General features: G+C 59.2%; 1 protein-coding gene across 7 annotated transcripts in view; it reads left to right on the forward strand.

Annotated features, from left to right (window-relative positions):
• The window catches only part of BAIAP2 (BAR/IMD domain containing adaptor protein 2), a 41,217-nt gene that overhangs the window by 14,589 nt on the left and 11,182 nt on the right, over positions 1-15,446 (forward strand). For all 7 annotated transcript variants that reach the window (XM_072025761.1, XM_038165338.2, XM_038165335.2 and 4 more), the window contains exons 4-7: positions 4,655-4,716; positions 5,069-5,140; positions 5,376-5,513; positions 14,003-14,155. In XM_072025761.1, the coding sequence (XP_071881862.1) occupies positions 4,655-4,716; positions 5,069-5,140; positions 5,376-5,513; positions 14,003-14,155 (425 nt within the window). The remainder of the gene's footprint in view (positions 1-4,654; positions 4,717-5,068; positions 5,141-5,375; positions 5,514-14,002; positions 14,156-15,446) is intronic.

Below are 15,446 nucleotides of genomic sequence, written 5' to 3' on the forward strand. Positions count from 1 at the left end.
GGCTCCACTGCTTGCCCAGACCTGGGTCCTGGAGGCACTGGGTGCCCATCGGGGCACCTCTGTGCCCCTCTGTGCCCATGAATTAACCCCAGGCCAGAGGCACAGCAATGGCTCAGCCAGTGAGGGTCTGCTGCTGGAAACGTGCCCTGCACCTCTCTTGAGTCAGGGTGTCTGGGGAAGCCTTCGCTTCTTTCTTTACCTCATCTCAAAAAAAAAAAAAAAGTCTTAAGCTTTGCCAAGATGGGTTGAAACACAGGCTGGAAACAGAACTGATCATTATAATGCTGATGAGTTGCTAATATAACAGCAACAAATCCTGGGTGATCCTTTCGGGCTGCGATAAATAAATGAAACCTTTTTGAAGAGGAAATAGATGAATCAGTGAGGAGAAGCTGATTGTTTTCCCATACTTGTATCCTTCCCACTGTACATGCACAAATCTTCCTCCACGTTGCCTTGCCATTTAATGTCAGAGCTGATAAAGTCAGGTTCTGGAGCCTTCTTGGCTGAATCAGGAGTTCAGAAGTGCTTTTCTCAGTGGCTTAAGGGCTTGTCTGTGGCTTGTGCAGCATCTCATGAGCTTGGATCAAGACGCGTTAATATCAGAGGAGAAATAAGATCGTGGAAGCTTTCAGTAGCACGCTTCTGTTGTAAATCTGCTTGGATGGGACCTTCAGCAGATCTCGGCGAGCAGCTGGAGCTGCTGCCAGGCTGTGCGTTTTGAGGACGGGTTGGGAAGCATCCGCACGACAGCTCGGGTGCCAAACTCTGGCTGTGGGAGCCCAGGGCTCCAGCCTGGCTCGCTGCTGGTCCCAGCAGTAACTGGTGGTGGTGGGAAATGCTCCGTTCCGAACAGGCACAGGCTGACACCTCCCCTTAAATAACTGCTGGAGCCCTGTCCACGGCACACCTTTGGCTCTATGGCTCAGGAGGCAGCGCTCAGACGAGTTGCCCTGTTAACTCCTTCACCTTTTCCCACTTAACAAACTAATTCTCCTCTCTGCCTGCTTGGCTGCTTCCATCCCAATGCTGTTGCTTTGCCTGGTCCCCCTTAAAGCAGGGAGGAAAGAGCTGGGGATGGCTGAGCCCCGGGACCCCTTGGTTTTGCCTCCCTTTTTGCTCCGTTTGGGAGCAAACTGAGCATCCCTGCTGGGTGCTGCCGGGGCAGCTGTGCATCGTTTGGTGCTTTTTTTGGAAATGGCCTGCATGGAGCTCGAAGAAAAAGGTGCTGGGTAGGCTCAGGGCTGAGGAACAAGATGCTGCCAGCCGGCTCCTGCTGCTCTGCCTTCTGGCCGGGCAGCTGGCTCCTGCAGGGCTTGCGGTGCCCGATTGCAATCTGAGGGATGTGGAACAACCTGTTCGGCTGTTCCTCGCTGGGTGTGGTGGGGAAGGGCCCACAATAGCCCCTATAGTTCTCCGAGAATGATACTGTGAGTCAGACAGACGTAAATAGCAGCTCCCTTTGCCTCCTCAGCCTTCTCGCCCCTGTGCGTGCGCTGCCGCCGCCGCCGTGGCTGTCCCTGCAGGGAGCTGTGCCCAGCCTGGCACGGGCGAAGCCCTCACCACTGCCCTCCTGCCACCCTGCTGGGACTTTGCCTGTGACCTCGGGTGAAGCACTTACTTTGGGTTTCTTGCCCCGTAGGATGTGTGTTTTGGCACAGAGCTCACCCGGTGCTCGCGCTCTTTGCAGCGTGACCCACACCATTTCCCTGTCTGTGGCCTGCTGCACGGCTGTAATTACGGTGTTTAAGCTGCAGACAGCCTTTGTGCATGGTGCTGGCAGCTCGTGGCGTGGGAGGGAGCTCCCAGCACGGCCCCGTGCTGGGGTGTGCCACGTGGAGCCCCCGGGTGCCGCCGGCCCCGCCGCGAGCGCCTTGCACCGTGCACCGCTGGTGCAGTGCTGCAGATCCTATTCTGAGCCAGGGCTTGAAATATTCAGGCTTCCCGGCCGCGGTGGTGTCTCTTAGTCACAGTTTAACTTCTTCCCTGCTGCCAAGCCGCGTTAGTCCAAGCGGTGTCAGGGCAAGGTGTCTGTTTGTGCCTCGCAAGGGCCGTACCCTTCCTGCAGCGGTGAGGCAGCTCGTGGTGCGGAGGTGCTGCGTGAGACTTTGCACAGCACCAAAGATAGCTTCAATCCTGCTGCCCTGCGTGGGCTCCCGGCTACAGAACCTGCCATGGGAAACCTGGGGCTGGGTTTCTTCGGGACTGGCTGCCCTGGCTCCTCCTGGGGAGGAACCTCAGAGGAAGCCCTTCTGACTCGACGCCGGGCAGGCATCCAGCAGCCTTCCTGCACCGGAGCCTGGGTGCTTGGAGCTCGCATGGAGCTGCTGCAGGCACTGGGCAGGTCCCGCTGCACCTCCAGCAAACTGGGACGGGAGCAGGGCTGCGGGCTGGGGGCTGGATCCGTGCCACTGCCTGTTCCCCACGGGGACGTGCCGGTGGGGTGCTGGCTGCTGCCCTCGGTGTCATGCTCAGCACCGTGTGTGCTCCTTCCCTGCATCCCCACAGCCCTCGAGGCTTCCTGATGCCTGAGCTGGGAAAACAGCAGCACTGACCCCAGTGCTTGGGAGCACGCTGGGGTGGACCTGGGGCAGCTCAAAGTGGGACACGCTGTGCTGGTGCAGCTGGGAACGGCTCTGCCCCTGCCCGGTTTGATGTGGGGTGGGTTTCAGCCTGGGCTGAAACTCCCCGCACTCTCACTGCGATAACAGCCAAAGGGGATGGTGGAGGAGAGAAAGTATCAGCAGAGATGGTTATCTGTGTCCTGGGAGGCGTCCCAGCCACCTCCCCTGCTGCTGGGAGCCGGCTGCTTTTCCCCAGGCAGGGGAGCGCAGGGGGCAGAGCCGCACGGTGCTGGTGCTGCTGCACCCCACTGCTGGGTCTGGTGGCACATGGGGTATTTCTGAGCACCCCGTGCCCTGCTCTGGGATTGTTCCTTGCACTGCACCGGTGGCCAGAGCTCTCCTCCAGCCCTCAGCTGGCCCTTTCTGCTGCCCAATGTGGTCAGCTGGGGCTCCGCTTTGGTCAGATGGGAAGGGAAAAGGAGAGGGGATGGCACAAGCTTTGGAAATAAAGCCACCGATGCGCTGATACCCTCCTGGAAAAGGACCCTCGACCCAGCCCCCCTCCTTACGTCATTCTTCTTGCTCCCCTTGCAGTGGGAATTTGTGCACTTCCCATGATTGAGCGGCCGCAGCCCAACCGGAGAGCAATTTCCTGGAGGTCTCTGTAGTGGTGACCTTTTGCCCAGGCCTTCCCATTCATGCGTGGAGCTATTCATCGCAGATGTGCGTAATTGCCAGAGCCCTGCCAGCTCCGCCTCGGCGCTGTGGGCTGCTTTGCTTTGTTCAGCACCTTCCAAAGAGGCCGTAAAAGTTAACTGCCTGCCCGCTGCTGCGCCCATCTCGGGGCTCAGCTCCCCGGCGTGGGAGCGCAGCGGGATGGTGTCACCTTGCTCTGTGCATCGCTGCTCCCCGCGGGGCCGGGCAGGGGGACGGCGGCTCCGCTTCCTTCCCTGTGCCTGGCTGAGCACCTTCAGCCCTCAGAGACAAATTTTCCACCTTTCAAAGCACGGGGCACGCAGCGGAGGGGCTGGTGCCCGCCCAGGACGCAACGGGCTCAGATTTTAATGTTTGCAGAGAGTTTTGAGACGCGCTGTGTGGGTGCAAAGTCCGAATTGCTTCAGCCCCCAGGAGCGAAGGACCAGGCTGTCCCCAGTTACCCAGCGCTGTTGACACTGCTGGAGAGCTGCCCGTGTGCCCAAGCACGTGGGGCTCACTGCTGGGGACAGGGTGACCCAGTGGCAGGCTGGGACTGGCCCAGTACGCACCAGTTGCTTTTGTGCCCCAGAGTTTCACGCTGCTGGTGGGAGAGCTCTGGGTGCTCCTCGCCCCCAGCCACTTCTGGGTGGCAGCACCATGGGTCCGAGGTGGGCGCAGCTCCGGCAAATCACGGCTTTAAACTCTCAAATCACTGCCTGTGAAGCTCCAGATGCCGTGCTGGGGGTTTGGGCTTCCAAGCTTGGCTTTTACAGACAGCTGACGGCGCTTGGCTCTCCCTAAAAGCTGAGCTGGAGCCGCTGCTTTCAGCCGAGCAGTAGCCCTGGCTCCTCTCCTAAAGACGCTCCGCGGGGCCGCCGTCTGGCTCCGGCCGCCGCGGGGTTTTGCTGAGGCAGGATGTGGCCCTTCCTGTCCAGGAAAAAGCCAGGCGGGAGCACAGCTTGATGGTCCTGCATTCGAAAAGAAAAATTCAAGGAAGAGTGAAAGCCGAGCTGGGGTCCCTCTGCCAGGGCAGCCCTTCCTCCTGCAGCTCCGTTCCCAGCCTGGGGATGGGGGTGGCAGGGCAGGGACTGGAGCTGGGATTGCAGCCCTGGGTGTTGTGGCTTGGCCATTGGGGCTGGGGGCGTTGTGTATTAGGGCCAGGCTGCTGCACGTCCTCCTCCTGTTTCCTCAGTGCTACAGGAGACAAATGTTCATCCAAGAGTCTGAAATGTCTCTGCTTTGGCTGGGAGGTGGTGGGCACCAGGGGTACCCTGTGCGCTCCCGGAGCCCCACAGTCTGGCTGCAGACCCCTTCCCACCAGTGGGGTGCCCCCAGACCAGGGGTGTCCCTCAGCTCAGCACCTCAAGCCCCACTCCCACGTTTTGTCTTTCCAGGAGACGTGCTCTTCCAGATGGCAGAAGTCCACCGGCAGATCCAGAACCAGCTGGAGGAGATGGTGAGCGCGCGTCGGTGCTGCAGCACGGGGGCTGCTCCTCAGCCTGGGCTCAGCAACCCCCTCCCAGCTCCTCCGAGCCCCCAGATCTGATCTCAGCCAGCCCCACGTGGATCTGCTCGTGCGCAGAGTTTGCTCATATCAAAGCCAAGCTGCTGGCGTTGTGGCTGAGCAGTGTCCTGCCGGGTCCCTCTGTCCATCCCTCTGCCAGCAGCATCCCCTCCAGCCCCAGCCCCCTCTTTGTGCACCTCCCTGGGCCCCCTCGGTTCCCATTGCAGGGGTTTTGGGGAGCGGTCAGCTACTTCTGGGCTCAGCAGCCCACTCAAACAGCCCCTCTGCTTTTTTTTCTCTGCAGCTCAAGTCCTTCCACAACGAGCTCCTGACGCAGCTGGAGCAGAAGGTGGAGCTGGACTCGCGCTACCTGAGCGTAAGTGACCCGCTGGTTTGCTCCTGCTCCTCCCTGCCCTGCACAGGGCACGGCTGTGCCATGCTCCGAGGGGTCCCCAGGCCACCAGATGTGTCACCCACACAAACTGCTGTTTTTTTCCCCCGGTGTTAGGCTGCCACAGCCCCGCTTGTTCTCTCCCTGTGTCCTGGTGGCCGTGCGCCTGCCCCTGGCAGCAGCACTCCAGCAGCTCAGAGCCTTTTCCTCTCGCCCCCAGGCTGCGCTGAAGAAATACCAGACAGAGCAAAGGAGCAAGGGCGACTCGCTCGACAAGTGCCAGGCAGAGCTGAAGAAACTCCGCAAGAAGAGCCAAGGAAGCAAAAACCCCCAGAAGTACTCGGACAAGGAGCTGCAGGTAGGAGCTGCTGCTCCGTGCCGCGTGCCAGCGTTTGGATAACGACAGGAGGAGCGGGCAGGGAGGTGTTGGTGCCCGTGGTGGATCGTGCAGGAGGTTTTAGAGCAGAGGGGCTGGTGGGGGAGGCAGCCCGGGCTGTGCCAGAGCTCAGCCCCCAGCAGGTACCGTGCAGGGCGGTGCGCTGGTGACTAACCCCACCGAGCCCGCCGTGGCTGGCTCTCTTATCCCCCCCTCTGCTTAATGAATGAACCCGAAAAGATCATTAGTTTGTTGTGCCAGCTCCATCTTCCTCTGGATGGTGTTTTGCTTAAATATTTTCTGTGCCTTCTGACGGGGAGTCCCTTCCCCCAGCCCGCCCGGGTGGCGAGCGCGTGCTGGAGGAGGCTGGCGAGTGAATCACGGCAGCGTGACTGCGGCGTGGGCTGCGTGCGCCCTGCGCCTGCTGCGGGAGCTCGGGCTGGGCTGCACCGGGTCCCTGGTGGCCCCCACTGCGGCTCATGGCAGGGATCGGGTCGGGACCGAGGTCTTGTTGTGGAGCATCCCATGCGCAGCCCCTGCCTGGGTCGTGGTGGGGGGCTGCGGCGCAGGGTTGCTGAGGTATGTGCGGGATGAGTTCAGGTCTCCTGAAGTCTGACCTGTGGTCTGAGTTGCACATGGATCGTGTCCAAACAGAGCAGATTTTAATGAGAAATTAATGCATCCGTTTGCAAACCTGCCTGGCTCAGTGCTGCTGCTGCTGCTGGGGTTAGGGGCATTCAGTGACCACAGCCCAACTCGTACCTCGTAGGTAAAAGGGAAAGGTTAACTCTGAAGCCAAAAATCTCATCTTCCTGTCTGTAAGCAAGGCGTGAGAAGGTGGCGTGTTGGGACCAGAACCTGATGCTTCAGGTGCAGCGGGCTGATAACACGACCAAAGTGATCCATCTCTGCCAAAAGTGATCTGAACGCCGATGGCACCTCGCCGGCTGGGGCTGTGCACAGGGTGGCATTTAAATAATCAGCAGGGAGCTGGGGAAGTGACATTGCTAATTGTACCAAAATTTGGGGAATCAGTCACTCTCCTGGTAGCGTGAATCAGGATAATCGCTGAAAGGGGGGGAAAAAAAAAAAAACATCTCACCACTCATCCAGGCTCTGAGCGCAGCTCCTGTGCTGAGCTGGAGTGCTCTGAATCGAGCTCCTGCTAATTTGCAGCCTCCCAGCTCCGCTGACTGTACCGAAGCCGCTTGTGTGAGGCACGCTTAATTTGAGCATCCTCAGAAGGTGTTGCTGCAGTGTGATTTAGGTGTCCTGCGTGCTGCGGCGAAGGCTGGCACTTTCTTGAAAGCTGAGCAGCTCAAACCACTCCGGGGTGGCGGCGGCTCTGCAATCTGTTGCTCCACATCTCCACGGAGGGAGATTGTACCCGTTAAGCAACGAGGTGGCTCCCAGCCGTGTTTCCACAGGGATCCCCCCGTGTAGGAGAGAACCTGCCCCAGCTGCGTACAGCCCAGGGGTGATGGTGATGGTTTGCTCCTGCCATGGCACGGCAGCAGCAGGGCTGTCGTTGTGCCTGCACCGCTTCTTTGGGCAAAGAAAAACAGGATCAGGCTTTCATTCTCTTAATCTTTCAGCAGTAAGTATTTAGGAAGCGCTTATCTCTGCAAAAAAAAAAAAAAAAAAAAAAAAGCCTCATGAAGAGCTTTAGCTTAAAGAGCCATGAAACTGCTCAACCGCTTCCACCGCCCCCCCTACCAGCTCGCGGATCAAAATAAGTTAATTTGCAGAATTCAGTCAAGAGGGGGGTTCTCCCTCAGTGTGCTGGCTGGGATGCAGAAGAGGAGGAAGGAGGAAAGTGTTCGGGGCAGCCTTGAGCCTGTTTCTGGGTTTTTGGCAGCTCCGTCGGCTCCTGCCCGTGCGGGGGCTTGGCCGTGCCACTGATCCAGGGAGCGATGTGCAGGCTGGGCAGGGGAAATGCCGAGTGCTGGGGCTTGGAAAATGCCATGTGCTGGGGCAGGGGAAGCAGGAGGAGCTGGGGCCAGGCGCTTGCAGCAGCTCTGGTGCTGGGGGAGCCGCTCGTGTCGCAGCGTGGGGTCGTGCTGCGTAAAAACTTCTCCAGGATCTCTGCAGCAGGGAGTTGTGTGCGGCTTTGTTTGCCTGGCACGGAACCAGCCCCGTGGCCAGTGCTGAAGCTCAGCCAGGAGGAGCCTCCTCGGAGGCTGCTGGAGGCACCTCCTGGGCTCGTGGGATGCTGGAGTCAGCTTTGAGCTGGTGCCTGGGGAGCTTGGGCAGAGCCAGCTGGAGCTCCCCGAATGCAGCTCTGAGCATTGCCTTGGCCTGGAGTGGGAGAGGTGCTGCTGGCAGAAACATCCTGGTAGCTGCATAAGTCATCCCATTCAATAAAGCAATAAAATCTTGCTCTTCCTTTGAAGACTCATCCACTTAAGGTACCGGAGCACTCAGCAGCCGGGAGGCTGGCGCTCCGTCATCGTCCCTGCGCTTCCTGCTGTGGGAAGCAGAACTGCTCCCCTCCGCCTCACTGCTGCTTGCTGAGTGACCACGGCTTGTGCCCTGCTGCGAGGGATGTGGTGGGGCCAGCCCCACGTGGCAGCTCCAGCATCCAGCTCCTCCTGCGAGGTCAGGGCTTTTGGGGCAGGGGGCAGAGAAGTGGTGCCAGGGCGCCAACCTGGCACGGGTGCTGCAGCCTGTGCTGAGCTGCTTAAAAAAAATAAAAGCCTTGGATTGTCTCCTCTCCCTTTTCAAAGCAGATTTTCCCCCTTTATAAGGCAGGAAAAGGTGCTGCATGTTGCTTATTATCTAGAGGACAGAGCTGGGGATTGCTCGGGGCAGTGAACGTGGTGCGTGGAGAGGGCACGGGGCTTGGCCCCAGGTCCCACATTGTGCCCGTGTCCTGCAGGCACTGCCTGGTGGAGCTTAATCCATGAGAAGGGGCTTCATCACAGCACTGAGATGGTTCCGAACCAAAAACCCCTGGTGGTTTTCAAGGAAGACCACTCCTGTGCCTTAAAAGCAGCCCTAAGCGCAATTTGGCTGCTGTGGGGATTTTTTCAGCCTGTCATGGTCAGCAGACGCTGCGGTTACGGGCTGTTACTGCTGAATGTGGCAGTAAAAGCCAGGGGTTTATTTCTCGTGAATCAGTCCAGAGCTGCTGTTGTACACGAGGAATGAAAGCCGGGACCGCAGCGAGGCAGCCGCTGCCTCAGATCTCTTGCCCTAATTATGGAGTTGCTGAGATTTTCTTGACCTGTGTTCAAATCCGGGAGAAGAAACCAATTCCGTTCACTTCGTGTCCCTTATAAAGAAGAACAAAAACAAACATTCAGATGAAACAGTCATCAAGGAGCCCAAACTGCTGTAACTTCATTACACGCTGGTTACGGCTGAGGCACAAAATCGAGGTCACGCTGGGTTTAGGGCCTTGATTGAATCAGTGCACCACCGAGGGAGCTGCGCTGGCCCGAGCAGTTCCTCACCCCCTGGTAGTGCTGCGAGCAATTGGATTGCTTGGTGAGGCCGGTGGAGCAATTGCATTTATTTTTTTGGGGGGGAGAGGAGGGCACAGTGCCCAGTGTTGGGGTAACACGGGGGGCACGTGGCCGAGCTCGGCTCCTGCCTGCGTCCCCCCTGCCGTCCCCCCCTGCTCCTGCAGGGATGCTGCAAGCGTTAAACGCCCCCTGTGCCAAATAGCCCAGAGGTTTTTATAAACTTGTGTAATTGGAACCTCGTTCTGATATTCCCACCAGGAGAAGTAATTTTTAGCCATAGGTCAAGAAGCACTAACTGACGAGGAGTTTGTGCAAACCAGGTTACGAGGGCTTATGTAAAAGTCAAATAGGGAAGAATTATGTAAAAGCTCTGGCTCCAGATAACCGGCTCCAGCTTTTCGCCAGCTTTCAGCCCGGCGAGGCTGAGTCCCAACGCAGCGGTTACCCACGTGTGCTCCATACAGCCCAGCAGCTTCACCTCCCGCAGCTCAGGACCTGGTGGGAGAACCCCCTGGAGCCCCGAGGCTTCAAGATCTGGTCCTACACATCCTAAAGCAATTGCTACAACTCCCCTCAACCGAGTGGTTTTCTATATAAATGAAGTTAAACCTTTATTTTTTATTTTTTTTCCTCTCTGGCTGAGAAGCCTCATGCTGCTTCTGGCAGGCTGATCTCCCAGCCCAACGTGCAGCTTTTGGGGCCGTGCCCGCCGTGCGTTTTGGACACAGATCCCACACACCAGGGGCTGCCCTGCGGTGTCCCCAGGCTGCGGGGACGTTCGCGGCGGCTGGCGAAGCTCTGCACAGCCCGCTGAGGCTCTCACAGCTCGTTCCCTGAACGTTTTATGTAACACCACGTGTGCAGAGCTGTACAGGAATAGTAGAAGGATGAGGCTGCTGCCCCGCGGAACAGATGTGAGATAGAAAGAGAAATGGGGGAGGACACCGTGCCTCGGGGAGAGGGGCAGGAGGCCGGTGGCTGGGCAGCGGGGCGCTTCTTGGCCTCGTGTTTCACCTCGGATAACCGCTGATGCCGTGGCTCTCTGGGCATCTGCTCGCCCAGCGAGCTGCTTCTCATAGGGAAAAAACATTTTCTCTCTTTGGAAGAGGTCTGCGGGCTCTTTGGGGCACGGGAGCAGCTGTTTTACAGCAGCTCCCCAGCTGGGAGCCAGCGTGGGGCTGAGTCTGGGATGGGAGCAGTGAGCTCCCCCAGCGAGGAGGGGTTTGAGCTGTTTCAGGGATGCCGTGTACCCTGATGCCACGTACCCCTGAGTGCTTTTCCTGCCTTGTTTCGAGGCAGCAGCTTTGAGCACAGCGTGCAATGCGAGGCCGACCCCTGCCTGAGGTGTTGCAGCCTGCAGAGGGGCTGGCACGCGTCCTGCACTGCGGGGCACGGCTGGACGCAGGTTTTACCCAGCTCTGCATAAACCCAGGCCAAGGAGCTTAACTCCCATGCAGGAACCAAATTCTGGAGACAAAGGGAACCCGTTTCCCTCCCCAGGAGCCGGGGGGGCTGAGCACCCCCAGAGCTCTTCTCAACTTTGACCCTGGGCTGTGCTAGGGCTCGAGCTGCTCCTCCTTGGGGCTGTGGCAGCTTAGAAGCTCTTCCTCTGTTAATCAGCCTAGCTCCTTTCCTATTTTATCTCATTACTTTCTAATTATTCTCCCTTGTGGTTCCTTAAATAAATCCCCATTTCTCGTGTTTACTTCTGTTGGATGTTCCAGCCTGCCCCTATCAGGCCAGCACAGCTTGCAGGCTCCTCTCCCTTCTCCTCTTCCCTCAGCCTTTTCTCCCTGCTGCTCTGCTCTCTTCTCGTCCCCAAAATCAGGCTCTTGTCTGGGATACCACGAGGACACGGTCCCCTCTGCTCTGCATTCAGCTCAGGACCACTCACTGCCCCGAAACGTGCCCGTAGTGCTTTGACTTTGTGGTCCCTGGGTTTTTTGCCGTGCCCTAAGCAGAGCCTGGCTCCCGCTTGGTTTGGTCCCCGTTGGCCTCGCAGCAGTTCCCTCACTCAGCCCATTTCACAGACATTGGCAGCGCTGATAAAAGATCTGTAATGGTGATTTTCTCAGCGCTGAGGTGATTAGCATTGCCCTTGGCTTATATTCATAACTGATCTTCGTGTTCTTGCCTCGGATGGAATGGTTGGAGCTAATTTCCTTCATCACAGCCGTGTTATTAGAGACTCGAGCGAAATTCAGTAAATGCTGCTGCTTCGCCTGCACTACCAGCACCGATTGCAGCGTGTGCTTGAAGAGAACCCGGGTCCTGACATCCGTTAGCAGCCCTTTCACCTTCACACCTCCAGCTGTCGGCTGTGAGGATGCTGTTAGTCCGAGCAGCGGGACCTCGGTGCGCCCTGGCTTTCCTGCAGCAGCGATGGCAGCGGCTGGGTCCCTTCGCAGCATCTGCTCTCCTTTTGTGTTTCCTTGTTCCAAAGTGCCTGACGTGTGGGGGTAACTGGGAGCAGCTCCCGTGCACGGCCCCTTTGTGGTGCTGCTGGCTGGACCCGTGCCCTGCGCCCCGCTCTCTGCCCTGGGCAGCTGGGTGAGCCCCAGGAGCTGGCTCCTGCCACCTCGCTAACTGGGTCAGCAGAGCTGCTGAAGACGAGGTGGATGTGCTCAGGAGTGGGGGAAGGGGGGGTTATTTAAGGCCTCTCCAACCTAGAAACCCAGAAAAGCTTTTCTGGAGCTGCTGGTGCACACGCTGGCTCCCGGCACCGTGAGCACTGACCGGGCTGGCACCATCTCAGGTGGCCCGGCCACAGGTGGGGCTTCTCCCCTTTATGCTGGGATTTTTATTTAGGTGATGCTTAGCATCTGAATTTCATCTGGCAGCCTAAATCAAGCTCTGAAACGAACTCCAAACTGGAAAGGCGCATGCTGGCAGGCTCCTGTTGGGAAGTGGTGGTGGTGCCGCTGCGCTGCAGGAGCCCAGGCGCACACCTCCAGCTGCAAAACGCACAGATGGGACATGGGACATGGGGTGCCCCAAAGGACACCCCAGGAACCAGGCTGGGAGGCAGAGCTGTCGCTCCTGCACGTGGCAGCAGGTAACCCTAACAAGAGACAGCGCTCTCCTTGACGTATGGTGGGGAGAGTGTGCGTTGTGCTCTGCATATTACTTTTTCCCATGCGTCTGGCACAGTTAGTGAGGTTTTTATTGGAATTGTGTTTCAGTGCATTGTCTGAAAGCCCATTTCCATTTGAACAACTCCAAAATGAAAGCTAGCTGGTGAATAAGAGGTGGCGTTCGCCATTTTGTAATGTAATAAAGTGTAAAAACCAGGGCTCTGCATAAATCAGCGGCACATCGTGCTTATTTCCATAAAGTATATAAAGCAGTGAGAATCCTAAATTTAGAGCGCAAGCTCTCTGCTTGCAAATCAACATGTTCTAACTGGCTGCAGCCATTAAGGCGAGCCTTTCCTTAGCTAAATAATTAAAAGTATACTTGCGAAACAAGATTGAAATCAGGGATGTAAATAAGACCGCCGTGCTCGATTCGGTCACAATTAGAACTTGAAAGTTTACCGTTGCTGGGAGAAGTTCTGCCCGCCTGGCGTGGCAGGGTGCTGTGCGCCCGTCCTGAGCTCCTCACCTTCCTTGATGGCCCATTTAGGGAATTAAACCGGCTCGGTTTAGGTTGGGGGTTTGCTCTCCAGGGAGGGTGCTGTGCGTGTGGGGCGCTGGGACTCCGGCTCTGCCGCAAACCCCCTTTGAAGTCCGGGCTGTGACTTAATCTCACGGCTTTGTTGAGGTTTGTTCCATTTTGTGCCTGCTAATAAATACCGTAGCTTGCTAAAAATAACTGTTAAACATGAAGAAAGGAGAAAAGCTGCTTTGGGCCCTGAATTTCCAGTTTAATTCCCTTCCCAGGGAAGCTCAGACTTCCTGCAGCAGGTTGAGCAGTGCTGGAGCTGCACGGGGCTGCTCGTGGCTGTCCCGTGGTGTCACCCTACGAGGTGCTGGTGTCCTGCCTGCTCCATGCAGGGCAGGGCACAGCTCGTGGTGAGCACGATGCTCCTCAGGGATGCTCGGTGGTTGCTTCTGGACCACTTCAAGGGCGGCAGCTCCTTGCTGAGACAAACCAAGGGCAGGGAGTGGGGAGGAAGAGGCTGGTTGAGGGAGATGGGGACATCTCGTGTCCTCTGGTGTGCTGGTGGATGTGACCATGGAGGGCACCCTGCTGCTCTGAAGCCCTCCCTTGTGCCGTGCTTGCACTGCGTGGCTCTGCCCCACGTGCTGCTTTCCTGCTCCCTACCAAAACCTACACGAACGTGCCCTGTTCCTGCTGGCACAGCCTGTGCGGGCGCAGCCGAGCTGGCAGAAGTCACGTAGGTAGAGCAGGAGCCGTGCCAGCAGAGGAGCCTCCTTCTGCCACGTCTGCAGCATCTCAGCCTGCTGCTGGCGGTGCTCTGGTGTCTGCCTGGCCCCCGGGGGTGCACCAGCATCAAGGAACGGTGCTCAGCAGGCAGGGAGCCCTGTGCTGGTCCCGTGTGCCGGGGGTGATGCCGTGCGCCAGGCTGTGCCAACCTGCAGCGCTGCCCTGGCTTCGTGTGCTTTGCTTACCCAGGCTGTCCCAGGGGGGTGCAGGAGATGGGTGGGGGCTGCAGGAACCTTCTGCTAGCTTGGGATTGGGGGGGAAGCCTGGGGGCAGCCTCGCCAGCCCCCGCTGGGGCTCAGGCACCCGTTTGGTGAGAGGGCGGCTGCACGGGTACAGCTCGTCCCGCCCGCCCGCGCGCTCCCGGCCCCCGTGCTGAGTCAGCGCCTCTGCGTGGGGGGGCTCTGATGAGTAAGGGCGGGCTGGGGGGGACGTGCAGGCACACGTGTGTGTGTGTCCTGTGCTGGGGGCCTCCCACAGGCACCCCCCAGGGCTGGCCCCACCGCTCACCCCATCCCTCGGGATGCTGCGGGTCTCGTCCCCTGCTAACGGGGCTGTGGGCGCTCGCAGGGCGAAGGGGAAACCGCAGCCCCCTCTGTGCTTCTCTGCCCCCTCTAGTACATCGAAGCCATCAGCAACAAGCAAGGGGAGCTGGAAAACTACGTCTCGGACGGGTATAAGACGGCTCTGACGGAGGAGAGGAGACGGTTCTGCTTCCTGGTGGAGAAGCAGTGCGCGGTGGCGAAGAGCGCCATCACCTACCACGCCAAGGTGAGTCAACGGGGCCCCCCCTGCTCCCCAAACAGCCCCCATCACCAGCTCCTAGCACAGGAGCAGGGCCGTGCCCTGAGAGCCACGGGTGCCCTGGGGCTGGGGGAGCAGCGAGCACAAGGGGGGGGATGCACCAGCAGTGCCCCCCTCCCTCCCCACTTGCTCGGAGCTGCCCTCACTCCGATGGGTGCGTCTCCCAGGGGTGCTGCTCTGTGCTTTGAGGCAGCTTCAGGCTGCGTGGGGTGGATGGGACCAGGGCTGGAGCCCCGCAGGGTGTCCTGCTGCTCTCTGCCTTCTCCTGGGCAGCACCAGCCATGGCCTGACCTCGGGGAGGTCACCCAGATTCAGCCCCCCACGCACCCCCTCCTGCGCACGTTGTGCCCATCAGGCACTCGGTCACTGAAGTTTGAGGGCTTCACCCTGGTGGGGGCTCACCCAGTTGCTTGTGCATCAGCTCCAGGTTTGTAGAAGCAGAAGAAATGCCGAGCAGCAGCGTTCCTGCTCCAAGTCCGAGCAGAACTGGTGCCTGTGGGGCATCAGGGAGGGCTCCCTCCCACCCTCATCACCCCCTGCCCATAGCAGAGGAGGAGGAAACGGAGCCGAGAGCGCTGCCCCAATCACCCACCCACATCCCCTGCACGGGGCTGGGTCCCCATTCCCCCGGGGTGCTGTGACACCGGGCTGGAGCTGAGCCCATCTGAGGGCTGTGAGCGCGTGGCTCCCGGCAGCCTCGTGCTCCCCTCCTGCTCGCTCCCCGCTGCCGCCCCCTGGCACTCGCAGCACCCATCTGTCGCCACCACGCCTGGCGCAGGGGAGCAACGGGAAGAGTTGGGCTTAGTCAGCACTGTCCCCGGCTGTGGTAGGGGCTGAATCAATCCCCAGCACATGCAGACTGCAAACGAGAGGTGCAGGAGGAGGGAGAAATGCCCCCTGGAGCGGGTGGGGGCTGGCAGATGCGGTGGCACCGGCACCGGCGTGGCCGCAGCGTGGCCAAGCCCAACGCTCCCTGCAGCAGGGCAGGGAGGGCGGCTGTGCAAGGGGGGGGCTGTGTGGGTGCAGAATGGGCACCAGATCCCACACGTGGGCTTTGAGAGCTGGAAACACCGCGCTGCCACCCTGCCTGGGTGCTGCCACCCTGCCTGGGTGCTGCCACCCTGCCCGGGTGCCGCCGCAGGTGCCCGAGCAGCGAGGTCCGTGGTGGATGGCAGGGAAACTTGGGGATTCTGCACTGGCTTCGGGAGCCTGTTGTGATATGTCTGGGTCGATCCTGTCTGTGAGAGCAGCCACAAAG

The sequence above is a fragment of the Anas platyrhynchos genome, chromosome 19 (genome assembly GCF_047663525.1).
Source record: "Anas platyrhynchos isolate ZD024472 breed Pekin duck chromosome 19, IASCAAS_PekinDuck_T2T, whole genome shotgun sequence".
NCBI classification, from domain to species: domain Eukaryota; kingdom Metazoa; phylum Chordata; class Aves; order Anseriformes; family Anatidae; genus Anas; species Anas platyrhynchos.